General features: G+C 47.6%; 1 protein-coding gene across 5 annotated transcripts in view; it reads left to right on the top strand.

Moving 5' to 3' along the window:
• The first annotated feature begins 7,048 nt into the window (after positions 1-7,048).
• Positions 7,049-27,727, top strand: part of TIPARP (TCDD inducible poly(ADP-ribose) polymerase) — a 49,569-nt gene continuing 28,890 nt past the window's right edge. Inside the window, exons 1-2 of one of the 5 annotated variants that reach the window (XM_056807776.1) lie at positions 7,049-7,488; positions 11,585-12,553. In XM_056807776.1, coding sequence (XP_056663754.1) covers positions 11,640-12,553 — 914 coding nt within the window. In that variant the 5' untranslated portion in view covers positions 7,049-7,488; positions 11,585-11,639. Of the gene's footprint in view, positions 7,489-8,657; positions 9,302-11,584; positions 12,554-27,727 lie in introns of those variants that run through there. The other 4 variants (XM_056807778.1, XM_056807775.1, XM_056807777.1 and 1 more) reach the window with 4 other exon arrangements.

The raw sequence follows: 27,727 nt of genomic DNA on the forward strand, positions 1-27,727 counted from the left end.
CTCCAATTGGAAGGCAAGAGTTTTTTTTTTTAATATTTTCTTAACTATAATTCAATATAATTGGTTTCCTCTGTCAACCTAGAAATATTACTTTACATATTTAAAAAGTATTCTTTTCTTAAAAACCCTTCCCTTCTGTCTTGGAATCAATACTATGTATTGGTTCTAAGGCAGAAGAGTGGTAAGGGCTAGGCAATGGGGGTTAAGTGACCTGTTCCAGGGTCACCCTGCTGGGAAGTGTCTGAGACCAGATTTGAACCCAGGACCTCCTATCTCCAGGCCTGGCTCTCACCTATTTGCCCCTGTCAGAGTTCTTACCCTGATGTTTTAAACTATTTTTTTTTAATGTTCTGATAACTGTATTTTAATATAACTGGTTTCCTTTGTTAGCCTATGTACATTACTGTATGCATTTGAGAACATTATTCTGAGAAAAGGTTCCCCAGGCTGCCAAAGTGGCCCAGGTACAAAGTCAAGATGGAAGTCTCCCCACTCACTTGCAAAGCCTCCGAGCATAGGAACAGATCACTGCCTCCGGGTTTGAAAAGATGTGACCTAGAGAGCATCTGGATGCGTTTCTTGCCCAAAACACAGAAGATGGCCTGTTGCAATTGCTTCACTTCTCCAACCTGAAGTATTAGTGTTCATGGCTCCTTAATCAAGTGAGTGTGTCATCTCATTTGCTCATGGTTTCCGGGATGAAAACATGAATTTTAAACGAGGCCTTGAATTCACAGTGAACTGTCTCTCTCTCCTCCAGACCGTAAGTGGGATGTCAAAGACCAGATCATAGGTTCAGAGCTAGAAGAGACATTCGAGATTATATAGCTCAGCCCTCTCAATTTACACGTGAGGAAACTGACTCAGGGAAAGAAAAACTTTTTAAAAAGATTAGTTGGCTAATGAGTGGCAAAGCTGGAATTTGAACCTTACAAGTCTAACAAATGTTTGTCAAGAGACACTGAAGGGAAACTGTAAGTACAAGTGTGTGAGTGTGAGTGTGAGTGTGTGTGTGTGTGTGTGTGTGTGTGTGTGTGTGTGTGTGTGTGTGTATTTGAGAGAGACAAAGTCAGAGAAAGAAACAAAGAGATACAGATGTAGGAAAAAAAAAAACAGACCGAAACCGAGAGGAATATTCAGAATGGAAGTAAAAATAAAACAATGAGATAAATTTCTTTCCCACCAAGCTGTTCTCCTGGATTTCATGGTCCCCCTAAAAATCATCCTGAAAGCCTAAAATCAACTGAAACTTCCTTAGCATCCCCTACCCTACCCCTGATTGGTGAGGGTGGAGAGAGCATTGGCGAGCTTCTCCCAGATCCTTCATCATTTAAGGAAGATGCCCCTAGGAATTCACCTGATCATTTCCCACCCTTTCATGACATCTAGGCACTTCTCCTGCAAGATACATCTGAATGTCTAAGTCAAACCTCCTCAGATCATCTCCCACCTTGGCTGCTATTCAGAAAAGATGATGTTCATGTGCTATCTTCCCCATTAGATTGGAAGCTCCTTGAGGGCAGAGACTGTCCCATGCCACCCTCTGTAGCCCCAGCACTTGCACACGTGTGCATGATACCCAGTAGGCACTTAAGAAATGTGTCCTGACTTTGATTCTGGATCAGAGAAAGAACAAAGAAAGAAAGTAGGAAGTATTAGGGCAATCAGGAAAAGGGGACTGATGCTGAACTCAATCAGAGCGCTTGGATTCAAATTCTGCCTCAGATGTTAACTGTCTGTGAGATCTTGAGTAGGTCACTTCATTTCCTCTTGCCCTCATCTCCTCATCAGTAATACTGATCAGAACCTCAGGGGCTTGCTTTGGTTCTTTCATGACGGTCCCTTCTCCTTCTAGTCCCAACTCCCATGAATCCATATGCCTCCTCTCCTCTCAAGGAGAAGGGGATACTTTTTCTTTTCTGTGCAAATTTGAACATTAGTAGCAAGAGTTTAGATTCCAAGCTCTATGAAGGCAGGGACTACGACATTTTTTGTTTTTCTTTCCAGTCCCTAGCAAAACGCCTGGCACACAGTAGGCACTTTAAAAAAGTTGTTGACTGACTAAGCATGAGTGGATTTCCACTGGAAGGATCATCTGAAATTTGAGAAAGGCTCCAAGATCAGGGGAAGACAGGTCAGCTAGAGAATCTGAATCTGAGTTGACTCTTCTCCCAGTTTTGCCATTTCCTTTCTAACTGGAGGGCTGCTGATTTTGGCTCTCTTCCATAGCTGTGTCTTGCAAGGTTCCCTGAGAACACATTGGAAACATTTTGCCATCTACCACATTTTAGAGCACGCCCAGGGAACGATTTTCAAAATCACTCCAGCCCATTTCTTGTCCTCCTCTGAAGCCCCCCAAATGCAAATGCTTTGATCTCCTGCCCCTGCCTCTAAAGACAGGAACATTTCAGCACATTCAGCATTTCAGCTGGAGCAGGGCCAGGGACTGACCCATTAATGATTGCACCTGGACTGAAAATGTCAATGATAGGCTCCATGGCTTTGGAAAACAAAAAATAATGGTGTTGCCTAGGCAACCATGATTTGACTTTCTCTCTCCTTTGGGGATATAGCATAAAATATCCATAGATGCTCTTCTTGGCTAGAATGACAAATTCTCTTTCCATGTGACCATATGTAAAACCTTAGTGGTCAGGCTTTGCAGGGAGGAGGGGGAATCACAGCTTAGTCGTAGAAGGTATCTCTGAGATAGGAGGCACAACTCTTTGACAGATCAAAAAACTGATTTGCTGAGAGATAGTAGTAACGAGCAGGCTTGAGATCTCAAAGTTCTGAGATAGAAGTCAATAAAGCATGGCAGAAAGACTGCTGACTGAGGTGTCAAAGAGCTTGGATTTCAAACCTGCCTGTGATTCTCAGTGGCTCCTGGACAATTCACCTTCCCTCCTTTGGTCTTGTTCTTTGGTCATAAAATGAAGGGTTGGACTAGATGGTTTCAGAGGCCCTTTTCAATTCTAGATCACAACCCTAAAAGTAAGTTCAGGGGGCAGCTGGGTAGCTCAGTGGATTGAGAGCCAGGCCTAGAGATGGGAGGTCCTAGGTTCAAATCTGACCTCAGACACTTCCCAGCTATGTGACCCTGGGCAAGTCACTTGATCCCCATTAAAGAGCCCTTACCACTCTTTTGCCTTGGAACCACTACACAGTATTGACTCCAAGATGGAAGGTGAGGGTTTAAAAATAAATAAATAAATAAAAGTAGATTTGTCTTCATGATTTCTGCCTCCCCTTAGTCATTGTTTCCTTCTTGGTTTCACCAAACAGAAAATGATCCATTTCCCCTGTAGGAATTTTGGGGAACTTAACCACTGTGAATAGTGGTGGAATCAGGAAGAGCAGCATATCGAGTTGATATTTTTACATGGCAAAGTAAACTCTTAAGTAGGGGAATATGTTGGCCTTGAATCACTTGGACTTCATCCTGTTTGGTCCCAAAGGGTAAGATCAGGAGCAATTTCAGAAAAGTGATCTATTTGAGACTTGATGTCAAAATAACCTTCTGAATAATTAGAGCTGTCTAAAGTAGAATGAGTGCAGTCAGGAGGTGGTGGCTCCCTTCTTGGAAGTCTGCAAGGAGAGGTTCAATGTCTACTCATCTGCCATGTTAGAGTGAAAATTTCTTTTATGTGTTGGTTAGACTGGAAAGTTGTTGGGCTCCATTCCAACATTTAGGTTTTGTGATTCTTTGATGCAGTGAAATCCTGACACTCATCTTGTTCTCTTTAATACCCTAGTTCAAGAGCTTTCTCCTCAGGTCAAACTCCAATATATCCTCTACACAGTTTCCAAAGTAATTGTATTAAAAGTCCACATCTGACTGTGTCACTCTCTCTTCTCTTCTCTTCTCTTCTCTTCTCTTCTCTTCTCTTCTCTTCTCTTCTCTTCTCTTCTCTTCTCTTCCCTTCCCTTCCCTTCCCTTCCCTTCCCTTCCCTTCCCTTCCCTTCTCTTCCCTTCTCTTCTCTTCTCTTCTCTTCTCTTCTCTTCTCTTCTCTTCTCTTCTCTTCTCTTCTCTTCTCTTCTCTTCTCTTTCCCTTCCCTTCCCTTTCTCTTCTCTTTTCTATAAGCTTTCACCTTCCATCTTAGAATCAATACTGTGTATTGGTTCCAAGGCAGAAGACAGTAAGGACTAAGCAATAGGGGTTAAGTGACTTGCCCAGGGTCACACAACTAGGATGTGTCTGAAGCCAAATTTGAACCCAGGATCTCTTGTCTCCAGACCTGGCTTTCAATCCACTGAGCCACCTAGCTGCTCTGGTCATATTCTCTTTCTCAATAAATTGCAGTGGCTTCCTAGTAGCACTGCCAGGATCCATTATAAACTTTTCTGTTTGGTATTTAAACTTCTTCACAAACTGTTCCCAGTTTAACCTTTCCAGCTTCCTTAAATAGTGTTTTTCTTTCCCCACCCTACAATCCAAATAAACTGGTCCAATTAGTGTTGTTCATGTACAACACTCTATTTCAAATTTCTTCAGGACTAGCCATTTGCTTGCTACATGAAGCCCTTCCTCGCCCTCCAGCTGCTGATGCCTTCCCCTCTAAGACTATGTTTCATCTACTCTGTATTTACCCTGAAAAGCCTCATTCTTGGATTATTCCCACCACCTACTGCCTTTGTTGCTGTATAAGAGCTGCTGAACGAAGATGGAGAAAATCACTAAACTGAGCTGGCTGGGACCACTCTGGAATTGTTACTTAATGTCATTGATACAAGGCATCCCTTTGACATCTCCCTAACTTACTCACTCTCCCACTCTCCTGGGGACTCTTTTAAATCGTTTTATCTCTTCTCAAACCTCCCAAGATCCCTCTTTCCCCATCCTCTCAGCTGAGAGACTTGCCAGCTCAGCACAAAGTCTGGTGCATAGTAGGTGCTTGTTAATTTTCATTGATTTACTTATCTCTTCCTCACCCCCATTAGAATATAAATTCTTTAAGGACAGAGAGAGATTTTACTTTTTCTTTGAATCCCCAGCAATTTGTGCCTGGCACACAGTAGGCTCTTTTAAAATGCTTTTGATTTGTATGATGTATCTGTTGTTTCAAAAAAAAAAAATCAGTCATTCCAGGTCTGGGGCTGTGTCACTTTCTAATTTTTCTACTGACCTCTAATCTCCCATCTCCAACTGCCTTTCAGAGAACTCTAATTGGATATCCAGTGGACACTTTAAAATCAATAGGTCCAAAACAAAATACCTTACCTTTCCCCAAGCCCTGTCCCTCTCCCACCTTCCTGCTATTAGAGGGCAATTCCATCCTCAATGGCTCCCCAGGTCCCCAGTCTGGATCCCTCATTATCTTTCATCTCCCATATCCAAGCTATTGCCAGGGTCTGTCATTTCTCTCCATAACATCTCTCCTCTGGCACTGCCACTATTCCAGTAGGGGCCCTGAACCCCTCATGGGTGGACTATTGCAGAAGCTGCTGATGGGTCTGCCTGCCTCTACTCTCTCCACACCCCTATTCAGCCACTAAAGTGATTTTCCTGATGAGATCTGCTCACCTAGCTCAGTAAGGAGCAAGTAAAAAGATGTACTGTTTGGCCTTTGAAGTCCTTATTGCCCCCATCTTTCCAGTCTTCTTACACCTTAGTCCTCCTACACATACTCTTCCATCCAGTGACCCTGACCTTTGGGTCTTTCCAGAAGCCACTTCATCTCTCCAATGCAGGCATTTCCTCTGGAAGTCACCCACACTGGAATGATCTCCCTCCTCCCTGGCTTCCTTTAAGTCCCAACTAAAATCCCATCTCCTCCAGGCAGCCCTCCAGGACACCTCTTAATTCCAGGGCCTCCCTTCTTTTATCTGCTGTCTCTGCTGTATATAACTTATTTTGGGTAGGTGTGGGTGTTAGCACCTTGTCTCCCCCTCCCATTAGTGTAAGCTCTTTAATTCTTTGATCTTTTTTTTGGAAACCCAGAGCTTGGCACGTGCCTGGCACCTAGTAGGCATTTACTATTTATCAATATTAATAAAAATATAGGAATAAAACAATAGAAAGGATTTTATCTTAAAAGGAACATCCAGCACCTAATAGACACTTAACTACTAAAGGCTTTGGGTATTGATTATTCCTGATGCAGATGGACAAGTTGCTTCCTATACTTGGGCCTCCATTTCTGCATATGTAAAAGGGCAACTTGGCACTGAATGCTCGCCAAAGGCAGCCCCCACTGTTTCCTGAAGGCAGGAGTCACACTAGCTGCAGGAGGGAGGTAGTTGCTCTTCTCCATTCAAAAACAAAGGGGAAGGTTTCCTTTCTGGGAGGCTGACTCCATTTCACATAAACGTGACTCTCTTCAGGCTCCCTTACTCAACCTCTAAGTCTCATTTCCCCCCACACCCACTGCACTCTGGTCTAGCCTGCCCGGCCCGGACCAGCAGGGCAGAGGTGACGGTGCCTCCTTTCTTTGTTGGAAAGGAAGCTCGGCTCCGCCTGGTGGAGCTGGCGGGAGCGCCCGGGTCACCGAGAGCTTGGGGATTTGCACGGCGGAAATATCCGGGGCTGCTTTGGTAAGGGGAGGAGCACTGGCTCCCTTCCCGGCGCTGGGGCTGACTCTGCTGGGACTGGAAAGCTAATTACGGGAGATGAGCCCGGGGAAGGGGGTGGTAATGGTTGGAGGAGGCGGTGTGACGGACAGAGTTTGCTGAAACTCGGTTCAACGTGACCTAAAAAGAAGAAGAAGGAAAAAAAGAACAAAAACAAACCAAAGCCCCGGGTCTTTGAGCTCACGTCCTCTCTCCCTACCTACTCCGGCCCTTCGGCTTTCTCCCGGGAACAAAGTGACTGTCCCGAGCTTCTCTTAAGGGCTTGCCGACGCATGCAGCGTACTGCAAGCAGCTAGCCCTGCAAGCCCCCAAGGACATTTCTTTTTCCCTGACGCGCATGTACACACATGCACACACACACATACACACGAAAGCACGCGCGCCCTGCGCGGTTCATACATGGACACACGCACACACGCACACACACATACAGAGACGAGGGAGGAGCCTTGAGCTGGAGGTGTGAGAACGGGGCAGGGCTTCCCAGCCCGGCATCCTTAGAGCAGCCAGTCTTCTAGGCTCCCAGAAGCACTCCCCCTCCTCCGCTCGCTCCGCCCCCAGGCGTGAGGGGGCCTGGAGAGTGGTTTACAGGAAACACTTTAAAACAGCTTAGCCAGTGGAACCGGGCGAGCGGAGCGAGGTACAGCGGCAGCTTCCACTCCCGGGCACCGGGCTCCAGCGCGCTCCACCCTGGGCATGGTAGCTCAATGGAGCCGAGGACGGGGAGCTAGCGCGCCCTAGATGCCCAGGCTGCTGCCGCCGGGCCTCTCCGTGATCAGCCTCAGCCAGCTGCTCTAGCTTCATTCTCCTTGGGGGTGAGGGGTCGGAAGTCTGTTCTCCAGAGTTCGCCTAACCTCAGTGGGGAGCCACGGCAGGTCCTGCCACGTCCCTCCGTGCCCGGCAACTGCTAGTGCAGGTAACAAGCCTTTGGCTGGGATCCGGAGAGATGTTGGGTGGGCACCGTCCCTTTCCTTCCCCCCTCCCTCTCCCCCCCCCCCCCCCCCCCCCGCATCTTCTGCCTGCTCTGGACCGTGCTCGACCGCAGGAAGGGTAGGAAGAAGGGAGAGATGAAAGCTCGCCCCATTCCCGGCTTCGGGATGGGAAGGGCTGGAAAAGTTTGGGGGATCGGGGAGGGAGTGGCTGTGCCTAGGCTTGGCAGGAGCTCTGGAAGCAGGAAAGGGAAAGGAGCCGTGGACATATTAGGTACCCAGCGCAGCCGGGGGTCCTATTGTTGGGATTTTTCGTGGAGGGAAGCGGGGCTGGCTTTCGCCCCCAGTCCTTAGTATTCTCGCCCTCTGGGTCGGGGAGGGGTCAACTTTCTTTTTCTTTATAAGGATGGGACAGCGTTCTCCGCCCAGAACTTGCGGATGGGCAGCAGAGGGGCGGGGGAGATTTGGGGGCGATCAGCTCTTTGCCTTCTTCATACAGTCTTCTCTACCCCCTGCCAGCGGAAAGAAATGTGATCGCGCCCTCGCGGGCTGTCCCTCGGCCCCTCAGATGCCATTCTCTCTGTGTGTCCGGGTGCTTGGGGGGCTGGGCAGCCGATGTGGCTGTGACCCATATGGGCCTTTGCTGGGACAGGGGTGCTCCGCACTGGACTTCCTGAGTTTGGGAAGCCCACCCCACCGGGAAGTTGTTTGGTTCCCGTGCTATAGGGGCATAGTGTGTGCTCCGAGAAGAGGCAGCATTCATGGTCATTCGCGCTGACCTTGCTCGTCCCAGGCAGGCGGCCGCCCAGGTTGGCAGTTGCTTTTCCGATTGGCATTAAAGGGAATCTATCAAAAAGGTCTCTCTCTCCCTCCCTCCCTCCCTCCCTTCCTTCCTCCCTCCCTCCCCCTTCTCTCCCCCTTTTCTCTGTCTCCCTTCTTCCTTTCTCCCTCTCTCGCCTTCTTTCCTCCCAGGGAGCAGAGGGAGCAGTTTTTCTGTAAAGGCTTTTTCTGGGCTTGTCAGCGGTGTGTTTCCGTGTTGGAGAACGTTTGGGTGCCCACGGGATGGAAATTAACCGGGGACAAATGGGCTAGGAGGAGCTGGCGGGGGGGGGGGGGGGGGGGGAGGGAATGTGGGCTTCCAGAGCCCAGGACTCGCGAGTGCCCTTGGAAAGCCAGACCGGGCTTCCCATCCACCCATCTGGTGCACCCGGCCCCATCCTGGCCCGCAGTCCTTGCTGCCCTTTGAACCGAGGGCCAGCCTAATTCCCTGGCGGGGCTTCTCAGCCTGGGGGTTTCTTGGAGTTCCTGAGGGTTGCAGGGCAGCTCTGGCTTGGACATTGCCTTCCCAAAAGAGGCCAGCAGGAGGCAGTGTAGGACTGGGACTTTCAACGCTCCTCCTCCATCCCTCCAGGGATGATGCGAGTGCGTGTGGTGGAGAAGGCACTGGAGCTGCGTGCAACTAACTGCCTCTGAGTCAGACGTCTAGTGACACAACGAGAGGGCATGCAGGTTCGTGAGAGGGGCCGGGAGGCTTCTGGGTTGGCACCTGACGATGAGATCGGAGCTGCTGCTCCTGCTCCCGGTCAAACGTGCCAGTGAGTTAAGGTACCCAGGAAGGAAGGACAAAGGCACTGGCGGGGAGTGTTCTATCGGGAGCGCAGAGAAACCCAGACCGGTGCTGCCCCGGGAGGCTCTGGTTGAAGCCAGCCCCGATCTCTGCACCCCGCTGGCTCTGGGCCCCTGGATCGCCCTCCTCTGCCGCTGTAGTTTGGAGGAAGCCTCCGGGGAGCCAGTAAGCGAGTGAGCGAGTGAGCGCCCAACCTCCACCTTGCGCCGGCGAGCTTAGCGACATGGGTGCCAGGCAGAGGGGAAGCGAGGGCTGCCTTGGCCCCATTTGTTCTGGTTGGTTCGGGGAGAGAGTGCGTGCTCGCCCGGTGTTTCTTAGGGAGGAGAGGGCGGGTTTCGGGCTCCCTAGGCGGTGGGGCTGGGTGTGGTGAGGCTTGGGGAGAGCTCTTAACTGGCGGTACAAGTAATTCCCCGAGGGAGGAGCACTAAGAGATGAAGAATGAAGCCTTGGCTGGCCAGTTTCCTATTGATTGATGGATGAGGGCAGGTCTCCCCTTTTCCCGGAGAGCGCCCCGGGAGGGAGCCGGCCGCGGTTCTCTTCTTCCTTTTGTAGCCATTGTGTACTCGGTCGGGTTGATACTTTGGAGTCCATCCACCCTCCCTTCCCCTTTTTTGCTCTCTGAAACCTGGCCGTTCAGCCTGCTGGGGAGGCAAGGGGCTGGCCACACGGGCGTGTGGGACTGCTCTCCCCTCTGCATTCCCGGCCTCCCAGCTGGGTGTCCGCTGCCTTTGTACCCTAATGAAGCAGAGAAGAGCATAGGCAACTAAGCTCCGAGGCGAGGGCTGCTTTGGGTTCCGTCTTTGTGTGTGTGTCGGACCCACAGGAAGCTTCCTAAATGCTTTGGGAGTTCGGGGCGCTTTTCCCTGAGTCAATCAGGGGTTAATTGGCCGGGGAACCTTCAGTGAGGTTGCCTTCCTCGCTGGTTGGGAAGTTCCTGGCTTTCTTAAGGGGTCAGATCCCTCTAAGAGAGCCAGCCCACATTCTGTCCTTGGGGCACTGCCTGACACATAGTAGGCACTTCCTCAATGCCTCTAGAATCAGAGCTGCCTCCCCGGAGGTTTTCTGGAAGGCCCGCGGACTCCTCTTTGGGGTGTATTTTAGGGCATGGCTAGGAATGGTGATTAGAGTCACTCTTGCCAGCTGTCCTTTTCTAGGGACTGAATCATTTGGGGACTCTGGAGTGGGGCCGGGAAGGCAACAATCCTCTCCCCCGCTTCCTGCCTGCCGTCAAGCGTTCTGAACAGCGAGCTCCTCCTGTTTGGGACCCACGGAGGCCAGGTGAAATTCAGCGTGGACTTTGTGAAGCCAGGAGATAGTCTGAGCATTGTGATCTGGTCTCTCCATCCCCAGAAAGGCATTTGGTGAATTCTCTGGCTGCTCCCCTGATTCTTCTCTCCCTCTGTCCTCTTTGTGTCTTTGCAGAAGCTGGCCCTCCCCCTCCAGTGTGCCCTCCCGGAATACCCATGCCATCTCCCAGGCAGAGAGGGGGGCTTTCCCCCACCCCCACCCTCATTTGTAGTTACTTTGTACATCTTTTGCATTTACCTGTCTGGGTTCCTGCTCTTTCCCCCTAATGGAATTTGTGCTTCTTGAAAGCAGGGACCATGATTGTTTGATTGATTGATTGACTGACCATCTAACCTAGCACCTAACAAAGTACTTGGTAGTAGTAAGTTCTTAATGCTTACATTTGCTTGACAATATTATGTTTTGTTGACTGAATGAATGAGGAAATATTTGAGTGGTCACCCAGTTTGTTATTATCACTTAGAGTTTTTAACCCTTCCTTTCTGTCAGGAAAGGAGTCAGGATTGGTTCAGAAAGGGCTAGCCTATTGGGGTTAAGAGACTTGCCCAGCACCACACAGCTAGGAAGTGTCTGGGGTCAAATTTGAACCCAGGACCAATTCTCTATCCGAAGAGCCACCTAGCTACCCCATTTTTAACATTTGAAAGAAGATATTCTTTTTACATCACCATCAGTCCTGATGTATTCTCCCCACTCTCTCCAGAGAGCCATTCCTAATAACAAAGATTCCTAATAAAAAAGAGAAAAGACACACCACCGGCCCACCCAAGCCCCACTGAGAGTAGTGCTCCACCCCAGCAATGAACAACAACAACAATAATAACTAGTTATAACAATAATATAGATGTAAATAATAATAACAGTGAGTGCTTTAAGGCTTACTTAAGGAGTGTTTCTCCTTTGTTATCTCATTTGATCTTTATAGCATTGACCCAGTTGATCCTCCTCATTTTACAGATGAAGAAAATGAGGCTGAGAGAGCTGAAGCTGGGATTTGCCCAGGGTCACACAGCTATTAAGTGACTGAGGGAGGATTCAATGTGTCACCAGTTTTCAAATGAACCTGTTGGCCATGGCAAAGGTAACCTGATAGCAAAGATCAATGATTGATGGAGGATTCTAATTGGTGCTCTTTTCTTCCTGCCCAGGATCTCGTCTGATCTGTGAACAGTAAAAAAGGCGACCCTCCAGCCTTCATAAAAGATGGAAGCCGAGGCAGGGACGACCTGTATTGTGCAGCCTCATTGTCCTCCAGATGAGTTTCCTTGCCAGATGAGACTGACTGAGAAGATTGCTCCAGTGAAGACTTGTTTCAAGAAAAAACAAGTTCAGAAGCGGCTCAGCACAGGAACCCTAAGAACCCTGAGGCCAATATTAAATACTTTATTAGAATCTGGGTCACTCGATGGAGTTTTCATGCCCATGAACTCAAGTGGAAATGGTGACAGCAGCCTGTGCCAGCCAGTTGTGAAAAAGGCATTGGGAATGAATTCCCCGTGCCCACCAGTGGGCAGTGGGATGAGCATTCTTCTCTCTGGAGGGTCGGATGTCAGGAATCAAATCCCAGAAGCCGATCCCTCCTCAGAGGATACCGAACAGGTAGTGCCATCCCAAGACCACGGCTTTTCGTCAGAGACCACCAGTGGAACAGTGCCCGATCCTACTGGCCAGCCCTTCCAGGATCCCCTCCTGCACACAGCTGCCAGCGATGTCCCTGTTAGTCCTGACTGCACAGAAAAGGCCATGGATTGTGTTCCTGGTTTATTTCAACAGGACAACTATGCCCTCCAATACAACTTCAGCACCAGCAACAAGTTTAATACTGGCCTCTTCCAGGGTAAGAGCGAGGAGGCTTCCCTCGATCTGGTATTCGAACTGCTGAACCAGTTACAGTATCACACGCACCAGGAGAATGGGATTGAGATTTGTATGGATTTCTTGCAGGGCAGTTGTGTGTATGGCAGCGACTGCTTGAAGCATCACACGGTCTTGCCCTACCATTGGCAGGTCAAGAGGACGGCAAGTCAGATGTGGCAGAGTGTAACCAATGATTCTCAGGAGCACTTGGAAAGACTCTTCTGCAATCCCGACAACGACAGAGTTAGACTGAAGTACAGGTAAGTGGCCACTCGCCCTCCCACCCACTGCTGCCTATTGGATATTTGTCCCCTCCCTTTCGTTCAAGAAGAGCCACCTATTTATTTATTCTTCCTGAATTTTCTACCCATCGTCCCTTTGGGTTTAAATGATTCTGACTTCTCACTGTGATGGCAGGCCATACTCATTACTTCCCAAGACTACGGGGGCTTTAGAGTTTGGAAAGCCAAAACAGACCACCCCCGTGCAAGATTTCTTATTGAATTGAGCGTGAACTGGATTTTATGAGCCAAGGAATATTCTGAATGCAGAATTTGCCACTTGAAAGAATCCTCTGGTAAAACTTTTTGTTTTACTCTCTAGTTTTTCTGCATTGGGATTTCCTTGGCACTTAATACCTACCACACGACTTGTGGGACATCCTTTGGGAGTATTTATATTTATACCCAAACTAACATTCAGTTATTAATTATTCAGTCAACCTGACAAACTCTTGCAATTTTTTCCCTTATATTAGACAAAGATCTTAGCTCAATACTTCGTGGACACCTTATATTTATATATTTATTATATACATTATGTATTTTAAAAGTTTTCTTTCTTTTTCTTTCCTTTGATACTTGAGCTTTTTTTAAGGAAAGAAAAAAACCCATTGTGATAATTATTTAATACCGTCTTGGCAAAGAACAGGAGCTCTTAAGCTTGTTTGTGTCATAGAGCCCTTTAGCAGCTGAGTAAAGCCTATGGACCGCTTCTCAGCAAAAAGCTTTTTAGTTGAAAAGACGGAATCACAGAGGGACCCTACTGAAATGTGGTTATCAAAATGTTTTCAAAAAGAAAACAAGTCCTTGGAGCACTGGTTCAGAGCCTCTGGCCTCTACAGGATCACATTTTACCTGCACTGATCTCATTTAGTATCTAAGAAGGTCAGCAGAGATGCCTCTTTGCTAATTATCGAGAAAGCTTTGGTTTGGTACACCAGAAGGCTTTGGATAAATAATCTCGTTCTCTTGGTGTGCTTGGCCAAGGTCCTGTATGTGACAGGGAACTGGTGCGAATTCCACTGACCTTTGAAAGAAAATTCCAAGTTCTCACTGAACTTTGAAACAGAGGAAAACTATAAGAGGGTGATGAAACAAAAAATTGCAAGTATGTGCAAAGCTGTTGGACCCAAAACATTCAGCTGTGTCTTGGAGATGGCTCTTTGTTTGGGTCAGAGTAAGACATGGCTGTTGAGGATGGCTTTGTTTTCATGCCCAAGGGTTAAGAGTTGAGGCTTGTTGGGATGATGGGAATTAAGTGGGGAGAGTGCCATCTCTCTGGAGCAGCAGTGGAAGAATTCTGGGAATTCCCAGATGTCACAACCTGGTATGACAGTGGGGGCTAAAGCCAATAGTGGAGGCTACAGCTGCATGGGAACTGAACGAGCTCCCCACTCACAGCTGGGGTGACTCGTCCTAGTGTCCGAGGGCTCGCTGGGCTACTTAAAACATGGTGCCCAGCTTTGATCATTTCAGCATTCTCTCTCTTTGTTTTAACAAGTGACCCTGGGATCTCAGAGTTCTCCATCTTTCAGTTAAAAAAAAAACAAAAAACAACTTTAACCAAGTTAAGAGACCTCAAGTGAACGACCCTAAGCATAATTCATGTCCCAGAAATCTGATCTTGTGAATCCTTTCCAGCGACCCCCTACCTCTTAACATAAAAGAGTTACGTAGTCATGTGATCCCATCTGGCAGTAGTATATGCAATATTCTGCACCAGTAGCCCCTCAGTCAATAAATATTGTTGTTCAGTTGTCTTTCAGTCATGTCTGGCTCTTCATGGCCCCATCTGGCTTTTCTTGGCAAAGCTTTTGGGGTGATTTGCCATTTTCCTTTTCCAGCTCATTTGACAAACGAGGAAACCGAGGCAAACAGGGTCGGTCCCACAGCTAGTAAGTGTCTGAAGCCAGATTTGAACTCAGTAAGATGAATCTTCCTGACTCCAGGCCCTGCCCTCTATCCACTCCACCAAACTGCCCCAATAAACAGGATTAAACATCTAGTATCTGCCAGGCACTGGCATACAAATATGGGTGGGTGGTAGGACCGGAGATCATCTTTGCCTTCAAGGAGCTCACAATCTCAAGGGCATGAGAGGGGAGAATAAGGTATCCAGTGCGGGGCCATGGTGGGGAAGTCCTGATGATCAATGAGCTCCCTCCTTCGAGGCAGGGAGCTCGTGGCTCTGCCTCACAGAGGGGCAGAGGGAGTGATGAGATAGAGTACTGAGGCTAAAGGAAGGGTGATGAAGTCACTGGCTGCAATGAGCGTGTCATCATTACTCATCCTTGATCTCGAGGATTAAGAGGTGGCACTTTGGGTCTTCCAACAAAAAAAGCATCTTGAGCTAGAGTTCTCTGTATTGTTCCAATCAGGGTTGTCCTGGGGATTGGAGGACTCGAACAAGCAACCGTGTTTCTTTTCTGTGAAGAAAGCTGTAATAAGGTGGGGAAAGCACTTCCTTTTTAGGCTTTTCTTTAAAGCTCTCTGCAGCAAACAACTATGTCTGCCACATTCTCCCAGGGTCCACATGAGCTCGCAGTTCCTAAATTGGTGTGGCCGGGGTGACTAATTAAAACCCCCCACAAAAGCCCAACCCTCCCGAGCCTCTGGAATCCTTCTGTGTCCAGACTGGCAAATTGGGCAGTGACCTTCCCTGTCCCCCTGGTGAAGCCCATGTCCAGACTGCTGAGTGCTTTCAGCCTCCTCATACAGCGAGTTTCTGTTTAAACTGGCCCGGAAGAAACTTCTCAAGGTTATTGTCAAACATATTACATTCTGTTACCCTGAGTCAAGGGAAGAGAGGAAGAAAAGCAGTGTGAGGCCAGCAGAAGCCAGGAACTCGCCCGAGGTCATCGGGTCACTGTATGCTGTATTCTTTCTTAAAGGCTGTTCTGGGCTAAAGTACAGGAGGCGCCCTTTGAGCAGCGCTGGCGGAGTTCCTTACAAAGCTGGCTCAGTAGGTGCTGGCGGTTCAGAAGAGCCTTAATGGGGATTCTGTGTAGTAGAGACGTCCTGAATGGGGCCGTGTTTGTGCATGGATCTAGATCTGTACCGGTGGCCATATGTAGCTGTTGGTGTACATGTCAGTAGATATGTGTGCGTGAGTGGGGATCGTGTGTGTGTGTATACATATATTTATATACTGTGTATGTATAGATATAGCATGTATATATCTATAGAGATAGGTAGATGGACGGATGGATAGACTGATAGATGATAGAAGATGGACAGACAGATGGATTGACAAATGGACAGATAGGTGGATGGATAGATGGGGTGGGTAGACAAGTGAGTAAATGGATGATTGGATGGAGAGACAGATGGATAGATTAATGGATGGATAAACAGATGGATGGATGGATAGATGAAATAGATGATAGGTAGATAGAAGATGGACAGACAGATGGATTGACAAATGGACAGATAGATGGATGGATAGATGGGGTGGGTAGACAGGTGAATAAATGGATGATTGGACGGATGGGATGGAGAAACAGATGGATAGATAAATGGATGGATAAACAGATGGATGGATAGATGAAATAGATGATAGGTAGATAGAAGATGGACAGACAGATGGATAGACAAATGAACAGATAGATAGGGTGGGTAGACAGGTGAATAAATGGATGATTGGATGGATGGGATGGAGAGACAGATGGATAGATGAATAGATGGATAAACAGATGGATGGAAGGATAGACAGACAGACCTGAGAGCCAAGCAGACCTGATTGAGTCCTACTTGTGACCTATTCTGGTTATGTGACTTACTACCCCAGGCAGCTCTCTAACCCTCTAGGTTGTTGAGCAGATGCTGGTGTTCAGAGGAAGGTTTTTCACAAAGGGGAGTTCCCTGCACTGATCCCATATCCTGACCAAAGGGGGAAAAAAACAAGTGTGCTTCCTAGGCAAAATGTGGGTATTTATTATTATTGTTGTTATTATTTTTATTATTGTCAATAATGCCAGTATCGATAGTAATAAAAATAGCTTATTAATCATGGTAGAATGGACGGACGTTGCCTATAGTTCCCAAGTTGAACCATCCCAAGCCTTCAGAGAGGGAACTTGGCTTCCAAAATGAATCTTCCATGGGATTGACCTATGGTCAATGCAACCTGGTTTCCCTTGTATTCCCATGCGATGTTGGGTTTCCTAGCAACAAGATGCAGATAACGGCATTGCCAGAGAGATTTGCAAACAAGCTGGAGCAGCCCAGTTCACATGGTTACCACATTATTTGGCTAAAGCTTATTAATCTCTTGTGGTCAGGCTTGTAAAGCTAGTCTATCTATGCAGATTGCCTACAACCAGGAAGCAGCCCTTCTCAGCACTTTGTCTGCTGACTGGGGAAGGGCCAAGCAGGAGTCAGCTGTGAGGGTAACCAATGGGTGGTGGCTGTTTATGTCACTTGTTGATGTAGCATGGTAACTGGCTACCACACTCGGTATCCATAATATCTTCATTGTGTGCACTTTCAAGAAAGTTCAGCATGCCGGGCCCTGGCAGAGAGGAGGATCGAGGCCAAGCACTCCTGTTGCAAATGCTTCTGCCCTGGAATTTCTTCCCCTCTCGTTTCCCCAGTGGGCTTTCACTTTAAGATATTATTTAACCCCAAAAGGCATGCGGCGTGTTCATTCTATTCCCAGCATAAAATCCAACAACGCTGTATTGGACGGTTGCCTAAAGTCCCTTTCAGGGCTTTGATTCTGATTCTATGAGCACATTTTCAACAACAATTTAGTGCCTGCTGATTTAACTGGTTTGTTTTAAACAGAATAGTTTTTCTTCTCTTTTTTCCAATTTGGCGTTCAGCCCAACGGAGGAGATCGTGGCGTTTGCCACGGGCTTTCTTACGCAGCTCTTGTACATCTGCAGACTTTTAATGCCAGCATCAGCTGGACACCAGTCCCGGGTCCAACCTCTGCAGGTCCAGGGCTGAGACTTCCTTTTGAACCTCGGGTAGGCCTTGGAGTTTTTCCAGATTGGGACCGAGCGCTCTTGGAAAAAAATAAACAACCGAATGTTTTGTTTGGGGACTGAGAGAAGGGATTCTCTGACAGTCTGAGGCTGCTTGTCAGTGGGAGGGAATAGTTTGATGGCAGAACTCAGCAGTTTTGAAAAGCCCCACACTAATCATGCGAGTATTGTTGTGGATAATTGGGATTGTTGGTGGAGGCTGTGCTAGTGGGCTGTGTGTGGCCTCACATTTTGAGGGAGCTGGAATGTTCTGGAAGTTGGGACCACTGGGCCAAAGGGGCCGCTTCCCCCCTCTTTTCAGAGGTCTCCTGGCAGGGCCCAGTGTGGCACGAAGAAAGGGAAACACCTAGCTTCTGTTAATCAACAAGCCCAGGTTCTTTTCTTCCTTTGGAAGCTGAGCTGTTGTTGACAAAAGAGGGAGGTGGACCTGCTTGAGGATTAAGCTCAGTGTTGTCAGATTCTCGGTTTCTGGGCAATTTCACTCTCTTGGGTTGTTTCTACAAGTCTTGCTCATGTGACAGCACTATCAGATGACTTCACAGGCAAAGAGGAGAAATGTTAAGCCTCCACCGGCTCCCACCTTCTCCAGGAAGCCTTCCCCACTCCCTCTTCCTCCCAGAGCCTTCCTTCTGTTAATGATTTCCTATTTAGCCCATAGAGAGCTTGCTTTGTACATATCTGTCTGCAGACTGTCTCCTATTCGATTGTAAGCTGCTCAAGGTCAGGTGCCCCCATTTTGTATCTCCAGGGCCTATTTATTAGCACATAGTGGGCACTTAGTTCATGTTTCTTGCTTGGCTGATTGAGGATGAGGATGGTGGTCATTTCTTTTTTTAAAGGCTTTCAGGACATTTGCTGTTCTGTTGGTCTATAACCTGTAGGCGTGTTTATCCTCCTCCCACAGACTCCTGCCAGTACTTCTGCTTTGCCCAAATCGTTCAATTAAACAAGTTAGCTCTGTGGTCTGCACAGCTGTGGCAATGTATGAGCTAACTCATTATGTGTTATTGATAACACTGGCGAGGAGCGAACAGCTGAAACTCACTGGCTGGGCCTTGTGACTCTTCGGTGTTTCTTGAATATATACAGCTGGGTGGGTTTGAATTTATTTTTAAAACTCCCTAGCTGGAGAGAAAGGAGCAGAAGAGGAGAGGGAGCTTCTGTAAGCAAGATGTGCATGAAGTGACTTTCCAAATGGGCCGCCTGGTGCTGGGGAAGAATGGCTCCAACGAATTGATTATTCCTACCTCTTTGTACGGCTATTTACATATGAAATAAACCTAATTGGCTTCTCTGTCGACACATCCCCAGAAGTTCCTTGGCCTTGTGTAGAGCTCGATGCCAATCAACAGCAATTGCTCCTTTGCTGCCTCTCTGGCTTGTGTTTTTGAAAGTTTTCCTCCATAAGTGAATTGGAGGTTTGGGGAAGCAGCAGCAGCTGTCACCTGGCTCCAGGTTGAGGTCAGCTTGTTCATGGGAATCGGACCCACTTCCCAGAGGTAAAGATGGAGAACGATTGCATGGGAGGCTTCTTTGGGGCATGGAGCGCCGTCCCGGGATGTACCCGCTCTCTGTTGGCAACAGATCCGTAAAGGGCAGAGAAACTGGGGATTCTGCTTTGTTGTGGGCTGATTGCCCCACAAAAGCCCTTCTCTGGTGCCTTCCTGTGGCATCCCAGTGACCCCGGGGCTCTCAGAAGTGATGCCAGTATGGCCGGTCCTGCCACGCCAGCAGGGATTCAGGTACAAGCCTGGCATTGGACTGTGGTGTCCAAGCACCAAGCTGACAAAGTTGGGAGATTCTTCTCCTTAGCCTGGCCAGGAGGTGATGACATTTTCAGACCACAATTCAGGAAGATTATCTATTCAGTTCTAGCCAACAGACAAAGACCAAACAAGTCCTGTTCCCAGGAAGCTTTGGGGAGCTGCTTCCCTAGTGGAGCATTAGGGATGGGGCTGGGGTTTCACTGGTCTAGGGAACTCGTGGATGGAGAAACTCGCCGGACCAGTCTAGGTCAGGCCCTTTTTGCAAAACTTACTGTCCCAGGGAATGGCCAGCAATAAGAAAGGCCAAGTGATTTGCAGGTTCACCCAGCCTGTTTGTGAAAGAGATAGGTCTTGAACTCAGATCTTCCTGGCTCCAGGGTAGACTCTGTATCCATAACACCACACTGCTTCTCTTTGCTCTAAGTGAAAGCTGAAAGAGAGAGGGGAGAGGAAAGAGGCAAGAGAGAGACAGACAGACAGACGGAGAGAGACAGACAGACAGACGGAGAGAGACAGACAGACAGACGGAGAGAGACAGACAGACAGACAGAGAGAGACAGACAGACAGACGGAGAGAGACAGACAGACAGACGGAGAGAGACAGACAGACAGACGGAGAGAGACAGACAGACAGACGGAGAGAGACAGACAGACAGACGGAGAGAGACAGACAGACGGACAGAGACAGACAGACGGACAGAGACAGACAGACGGAGAGAGACAGACGGAGAGAGACAGACAGACAGACGGAGAGAGACAGACAGACAGACAGACGGAGAGAGACAGACAGACAGACAGACGGAGAGAGACAGACAGACAGACAGACGGAGAGAGACAGACAGACAGACAGACAGACGGAGAGAGACAGACAGACAGACAGACAGACGGAGAGAGACAGACAGACGGAGAGAGACAGACAGACAGACGGAGAGAGACAGACAGACGGAGAGAGACAGACAGACAGACGGAGAGAGACAGACGGAGAGAGACAGACAGACGGAGAGAGACAGACAGACGGAGAGAGACAGACAGACGGAGAGAGACAGACAGACAGACAGAGACAGGGGGGGGGAATGGCACCAAAGAGAATTTGAAGGATTCTGAGAAGTGGAGATAAAGAAGGAATGCATGGGGGATGGCTGGTGAATGTATGGAGCAGGAAGATGGAATGCTGAGTTCAGAGAACATCAGGTACTTCGCATTGTCAACATGGAAACCTAGGAGTCCCCAGTTTATTTAGTTTGAAGGTAGAGACCCAGGTTTGGACCTTGTCACAGGAGAGGATCCCCTGAGGGAAGGTCCCTCTTCACCAGACAATAGACATCCACTTTGGCTATTGGTAGCTCCTCAGTCCCGAGTTCAAGTTCGATCCTCAGAAGGAGGGTGTGATATACTGGGAGAGGCTTCTGGACAGGATGTCTATTGTCTGGTGAAGAGGGACCTTCCCTCAGGGGATCCTCTCCTGTGACAAGGTCCAAACCTGGGTCTCTACCCTCAAACTAAATAAACTGGGGACTCCTAGGTTTCCATGTTGACAGTACGGATGGATTGCTTGCGGTCCACATTGGGAGGAAGGCTCCTGATGAAGGCAGAGGATAGATTGGAGCAGTGAGCAGTGTGGAGAGCAGAGGGCCTTAAGGCCCAAATGAAGCTTTGGGGGTTGATCCTCGGACACTAGGGAGACCCTGGAAGCATTTAAGTAGGGAGTGTCATGGTCAGACTGTGTTGGCAGTTGTGTGGAGAATGGATGGAAAGATTTGAGAATTGGAGGAAAGGAAGGGAAAGAGGAGGAATTTCAGCCGAGCACAGCCTCTTGGAAGTTAGGGGCTGAATTTATTATCTACCAAAAAGAAAGGCAAGTTCTACAGATCACATCTCCTTCTGCAGTGCTTATGGAGAGACTTGCCATATTTGGTGTTTGCAAAAGTCAGGATAAAAAAATCAAGCTGGGTAGCTCAGTGGATTGAGAACCAGGTCTAGAGATGGGAGGTCCTAGATTCAAATTTGACTTCAGACACTTCCTAGCTGTGTGACCCTGGGCAAGTCACTTGACCCCCATTGCCTAGCCCTTACCACTCTTCTGTCTTGAAACCAGTACACAGTATTGATTACAAGACAGATGAGAAGGGTTTAAAAAAAAAACCTACAAAAAGGCAAGAATGGCCTCAAGGTTCTCAGGTGAGGAACTCTTGCAGGACGGAGCTTGTCCCCAACAAAGCTAGAGAACTTGGGGGTAGCAGGGTTTTTTAGGGGGCTATCTGGAGAGTTCCAGGTGCTAGGTTCAAACTGGAGCACAACAGAGAGAATTAGGGATGGATTGAGATATTTGGAAATTGTTTTTGGAGAGATGAGAAAGGAACTCCTGGAAATTCTCTGATCCCAAATGCAGAGAAAGGAAAGGAATGCAGTAAAGACTTTTAGAGCCAGTAAGGGACCATAGGAAGAGAATAAGGAGTCACTAAGTCAGTCAACTAACATTTATTAAATTCCTACTATGTGTCAATCACTATACTAAGGGCTGGGAATCAGTAATTTATTAAGAGCCTTAAGGGCTATTCTCTGCTAGGTATTATGCTAAGAAATAGAAAGAAAGACAGTCCCTGCCCTCCGGGAGCTCACGTTCTTTTTCTTTTCTTTTTCCCCCATTGACATTGATTTTTATTTCTCCAATCTGGCTTCTCCTCTTCCTCCTTTCTTTTTTAAACCACTCCCCAGTTGAATTCTCTTTTTCTTTTTGTTTGTTACATTAAAATTCCCAGGTAACTTCCTCCCTCCCTCCCTCCCTCTCTCCCTCCTCTCTCCATTGTAATGGGAGAAGACATCATATAAAAGGGACCTCTGAATGGTGGGGAGGGTGGGGAAGAGACAAAGAAGGAAGAAGGATCATTCAGTACAATGGAGGAAGAGAATATCTGGGGCGGTAGAGAATTGTTAAGTGTGTGGGATGTTGCCTGGAGGTCCAGGAGGAGGACCAGTGACATTTAGCAGTTAAGAGAGCAGTTTGAATTGGAAATGTCATCGGAGGGCTTCCCAGGTGTATGATGGGGAAGATCCAACCTTCCAGTGTGGAAGGGGTTCCCACACTCCTGCCAGGAGCTTTGAATTATCAAAGTAGAAGTAGGTAAGAAGTCAAAGCAAAGAATCCAGCCAAGGGCTTTGCATCACTGAGGCCAAAGCAAGTTCCTTCCTGGTTGATAGTGTGTTGGGGTAGGCTGTGATCACATGTCACACTGGACTTTGCAACACCATAAACACATGAGTGAGGCCTGGAAGGAGCTCGCTCGTCCCCTTTTAGGGGGGAGATCTCTAATGCTCTTGGATGAAAGCCTGCCTCTTTTCTCAGTGCTTCTAGTTACTGTTGAGAGGACCAGTGCAGAGGGGAGGGAACTCGGTTTCCCTGTTTCCAACCAGCAAAAGGGTGTCTCCTTGTGTGCAGTGTTAGGTTGGGTGTTTGCTCATTCTTCTCCCCTGTTGGTGGCTAAGGAAAAGGTTCCAGGTAGGATGATTGGGCTGAAAAAAGAGAGCAAAGGATGCTTTTCTCTGTCTCCAGAAACCAGTGACTCATGAACACAGACCAGGGTGGGAATATTGGGCTAGGAGAAGGAGAGAAAGTCTTCCCTGCTGCATCTTTGGGCAAAAACTGCCTTTCTTCCCTCAGACTTGGGGATTGAGGGGCGACTCCTAAGCAGAGAAGAGACTTCTGGGACATTGTGAGATGAGACTTCCCATACCAGGAAGAAATTTGGACATATTCCTGTTTCCAGCTAGCTTGTTTTTTCATTTTAGTCTCCGGTGAAACCAGAGAGCAAGCAAGAATGGGCCTTTGGTTGTGAGAATTGCCTCATTACCCACACCCCGACTTTTAATGGCCTTCTGCAGAAGTTGAGGTGCTGGGTGGTTTTCCTCCCTCTCTCTCTCTCTCTCTTCCCCCCATCCCCGGTGTAGATTGCACCAGAGCTGAGGCCTGGCCATCCGCATAGGGCATGGCCTGGAGAGAGGAGCCCCGTGAGGCCTGGGTGCTTGTCTGTTCAGAGTGCAGCGTGGACACTTTCAGAAAAGAGCCAGCTCCCTTCTCTGTGATTAGCACAACTGCTGCACCTGATCAGGACAAGGACAGGGCAAAGGGCCTCGAATCCTCCAGATCGCTTCCTGCTGTGGTTGTTCTTTGGTTTCTGCCTGTCACCTGGCTTCTTTCTTTCACTTCCAGGCAGTGAGAGAATCCAAATAAGAGTTCTCCTCCCCCTTCCTTCCTCTCCCCATGAAGGGTGAAGGGGATATGGGATGAAAGGAACCCAGGCTAGCTTGTTCTCTTTCCTCCCAGCATTTAGACTCCTGGTTGCTAGGCTACCAAATAGCAGAGACCTTGTGTGGAATGTTCTAGCATTAGTTTGTTACTCCACCTTAATTTGCACATTTTAGCTAATTGCTACCAGTGAGCCCTGGACGTGTGGCGCCCATAGGCATGGCCCTTGCCATGGTCAAAGGGTTCAGACTTTATACACAGCCAAATCTCAGACAACATTGGGATGTTGTTAGCTCAAGACTTTCCACTGGGGGCAAGAATTCTTCCCCTCCTCTTCCACCCAAAGAGCCCTTGATGGAGAATGGAGTATCTAGATAGTTTTCTTAAAGCAACAGGTGATTCTTGCGGATATGGACTGTGAGGAAGGCAGGGTAGGGAAGTAAAGGACTTGTGTTCAAATCCTGCTTCTGACTCTTCCTAGTCATGTGACTTTGGGACTTTTGGAATTCAGGGAAAAAAAGAGTTCATTCTCTAAGGAGACTTCAGAGTCCTTTAAATTAATGTTGGGTTATTTATCCAGTTACTTTTATGGAATGAAAGTAAACCCACCCCAGCTTTTGGTCCAAGTGAGCATATCTGAATTAAGGAAGTTTTTTGTTTATAAGCCCTTACCCTCCCTCTTAGAATTAACACAAGGCAGAAGAGTGGTAAGGACGAGATGAGGCAATGGGGTTTAAGTGACTTGCCCAGGGTCACCCTGCTAGGAAGTGTCAGATGTTCTATTTGAACCCAGGATGTCCCTTCTCCAGTCCTGGCTCTCTATCCACTGAGCCACCTGAATTAAAGAAGTTCTGCTTCCCCTGATAAAGTCCTGCACTTGAACCTTGCCATCCTGTTGTCTGTCTGACTACAAGGTGGAATCCTTTCCATGGGAATGTTTTGAACCATTTTTTTCTTCAGGAAGGAGCCACATGGAGTGGCCTTGATAGAACTGGCATTTATGGTGGAAAGTGGTGTTGGGTGGATACGAGAGCTTCCATGAAAGGAGTCTGTGCTTGGGTGCCCAGCTGTTCCGGTAGAGACAGAATTTCACTTCCTGTTCAGGCCATGGTGCAGCGGGTGGCCCATTTATTATATATAGTTGCCCTCTGACTGTGAGGCTCACAACAGGCCCAGCTGAATCAGGCAGAAAGGCTCCACACTGGCTGGCACCATGAAATCGAGCTCCTTGGACACATTCTGCCAGCCAGCAGGCGTTAGTAGATATCTACTATGTACAGACACTGTGCCAGGTGCTGGGGAAATGAAGACGGGATGGAAGAGGCCCTGCCCTCCAGGAGCTCACCTTCTGTGGGTGGGGAGAGAGACAAATCTATAGGGGAGGGGAATTAGTGGCTCAGAACCCTCCCCTGGCTGGGGGCTTTGAAGGAAGCTGGAGATTCTCGGGGCAGAAGGACCAGGCACAGGGTACTGGCAGATCATTCGTGCATTCATTCATTCATGTGTACCCATTATTTCCCCCAAAAGAACATCAGCACTTTGAGGGCAGGCTGCTCTTGTTAGGTCCCCGATTAATACCAGCCAAAGAATTGAGACAGCCACACCTATGTGAGGATGAAAGACTGCCTAGTTTTTTAATGTATGAAAGTTGTTGATGTTCCCCGGAGCCCCCACTCAAAAAGCTCTCTGGGGTTCTTTGCTTTGCTCCAGTGGTTTTGAAAGAGCAAACCTTTCAGTAACTGCCTGCTTGACTTCTCTAATACCCTGGCAATGGCTGAAATCTGCCTTGAGCAGGTGCCTCAGAGGGTTTTTTTCCTTTAACTCTTGCCCCCTATGAACTCCATAGGGAATCAGTAGCTTAGCAGGCTTCCAGGGGAGTCCAAAAAGTGCTGACAGGGCTTGATTCTAGCCACACATCTTCTGATTCTGGGTTCTGATTGGCACCTCATCCCCATTTGTCCTTGATAGAGGCAAAGGCATCGACCCATGCACATTTGAAGAAATGCAAGATGCTCCCTTTTCTAAAAGGGAATACACAATTATATAGACATATAGTATGTGAATACTTATATGGGGTATACAGAAGTAGTGCACTGGATATAGAGCCACAGACCTGGAGGCAGGAAGACCCTGTTTAAATCTGGTCTGAGACACTTACTAAATGTGTGACCCTGGGCAAGTCACTTCACCTCTGCCTCAGTTTCCTTTTTCTATAAAATGGGGACACAATAACAGCACCTCCTTCCCACAGTTGGTATGAGGATTAAATGAGATAATTATAATGTGCTTAGCACAGTGTCTGGCACAAAGTTCATATTTATAAGCATTTCCTATTACAAATGTGTGTATATATATAAATATCAATAAAATGTTATAATCATTAGAATAGTATATTGCTAGCTGGCTCTGTTACATATACATACATAGACATAAACTATACACGTACACACATACATGCATGCATACACATACATACATACATGTACATCTACATAAACACAATGCACAGAGCCCTCATTTGCCCAGAATGCCAGGAGAGCCACAAACCGTGTCATGTTGCTTTCTTTCTCTTCTTTCTCGGCTTTAGAGGCTTCTTTTCTCGTCTCCCTCTAGTCAGGGTAAGGTGTGCATTAACAGAAGCTGCTAGTTTGGGTGCAGCAGGGGTGTCTGGCAGTTTGTGCAGGGAGGGGGCTCACACAATATCCAGAATGCTAATTACAAAGTCGAGGAGGCCTCCTCCCACCCCCCTACTTGTTCTCAAGGAACCTGGTGACTAATTGCCTTTTCCCTCACTACCTACGTGTTTGAACATCCCAGGGGAACAGACAAGGGACCAGGTAGCACCGCGGACAGAGGGGCAGCCCTGGGGTCCAGACCCAAATCTGTGCCTCGGGCCGCTCTGAAGTCCCGACCTTGCCTAAGATTTACTGCTCTGCGGAGGAGAATCTGGTCTGATTTCACTCTAAGCCACGCCCCCCTCAAAACAACAACAACAACCCCGAACAGAAACAGAGTAGATTCATTGTTGCACTTTCAGCTTTTGCAGATAAGAGTTCTGAAACCAACACCGAGTTCTTTTGGTCCTAAAGGAGATCAGCTCAGTCCTCCCCCACCCCAGCTGAGAGACTAATCACAGGAATGTTACAGGTCACAAAAGAAATGGAAAACAATGTTTCTAAAACAGGAAGTGAGGCGAGTGCCCATCCCCTAAACATAAACAAATAAGGACTTGGGCTTTCTGTGTACCTCGGAGGTTCTGCATGCTATGTGAATTATTTAAGGCTGTAACATTATTGAGAGTCCACGTCAGGTTCCAGCAACCCAGGGCTATCAAAGGAGCTTGTTTGAACACCCCAGGCAGTCACCAGGAGCCAGCTTTGTTTTGTTTGGTGGGCCTGTGAAATATTTCCAGAACTCTCTGTTTCCAGCCACCATCCCTATCTGGGGTTTACAACAGGAGGGCCTGCACTTCAAATAGACTGCATTTACCTTTTGTCCTTTCCTTTGGTGGTGAACCAAAGCCAGAGCAGAGCTTTTTTTCTTCCCTCTCCCTTGCTTGATAGGCTATAGGACTGCAGTGCTTCACTTGGGAGCCAAGAAACTTAGGTTTTATCAAATAGATATTATAAATAGATATATACATATAATTATAAATACATAGAAATAGAAAAATAAGTCTGATAAATATATACCAATATATTATAAGTATATAAATATGGATATTATATAGAAATATAATGAATATTCTGAATATATAAATATATCAAATATAAGTATATATAATATAGTATATATAATATATAGAGAGAAATGGATAACTAATATAAATGATTTTATTTATAATAGTCTTTAGTTTATTTTATGAATTTAAAAACATTATTCTGAGAAGGGGTCCATTGGATGGATGATGAAAGGGGAGGAACAAGACACAAAATGATGAGGAACCCCTAGTTTAAAAGGTTGAATTGTAACAAAGTGATATTGAATCCTCACTATTCCATTCCATCCCCAAAACTCTCTCTTCCCCATTTGTCCCTTCTCCCTTCTCTCTCTCTCTCTCTCCCTCCCTCCCTCCCTCCTTCTCTCTCTCTCTCTTCTCCCTCCCTCCCTCTCTCTCTTTTTTTTCCCTCCCTCCCTTTCTCTCTTTTTTTCTCCC

Source organism: Monodelphis domestica, chromosome 8 (assembly GCF_027887165.1).
Source record: "Monodelphis domestica isolate mMonDom1 chromosome 8, mMonDom1.pri, whole genome shotgun sequence".
Taxonomy (NCBI): domain Eukaryota; kingdom Metazoa; phylum Chordata; class Mammalia; order Didelphimorphia; family Didelphidae; genus Monodelphis; species Monodelphis domestica.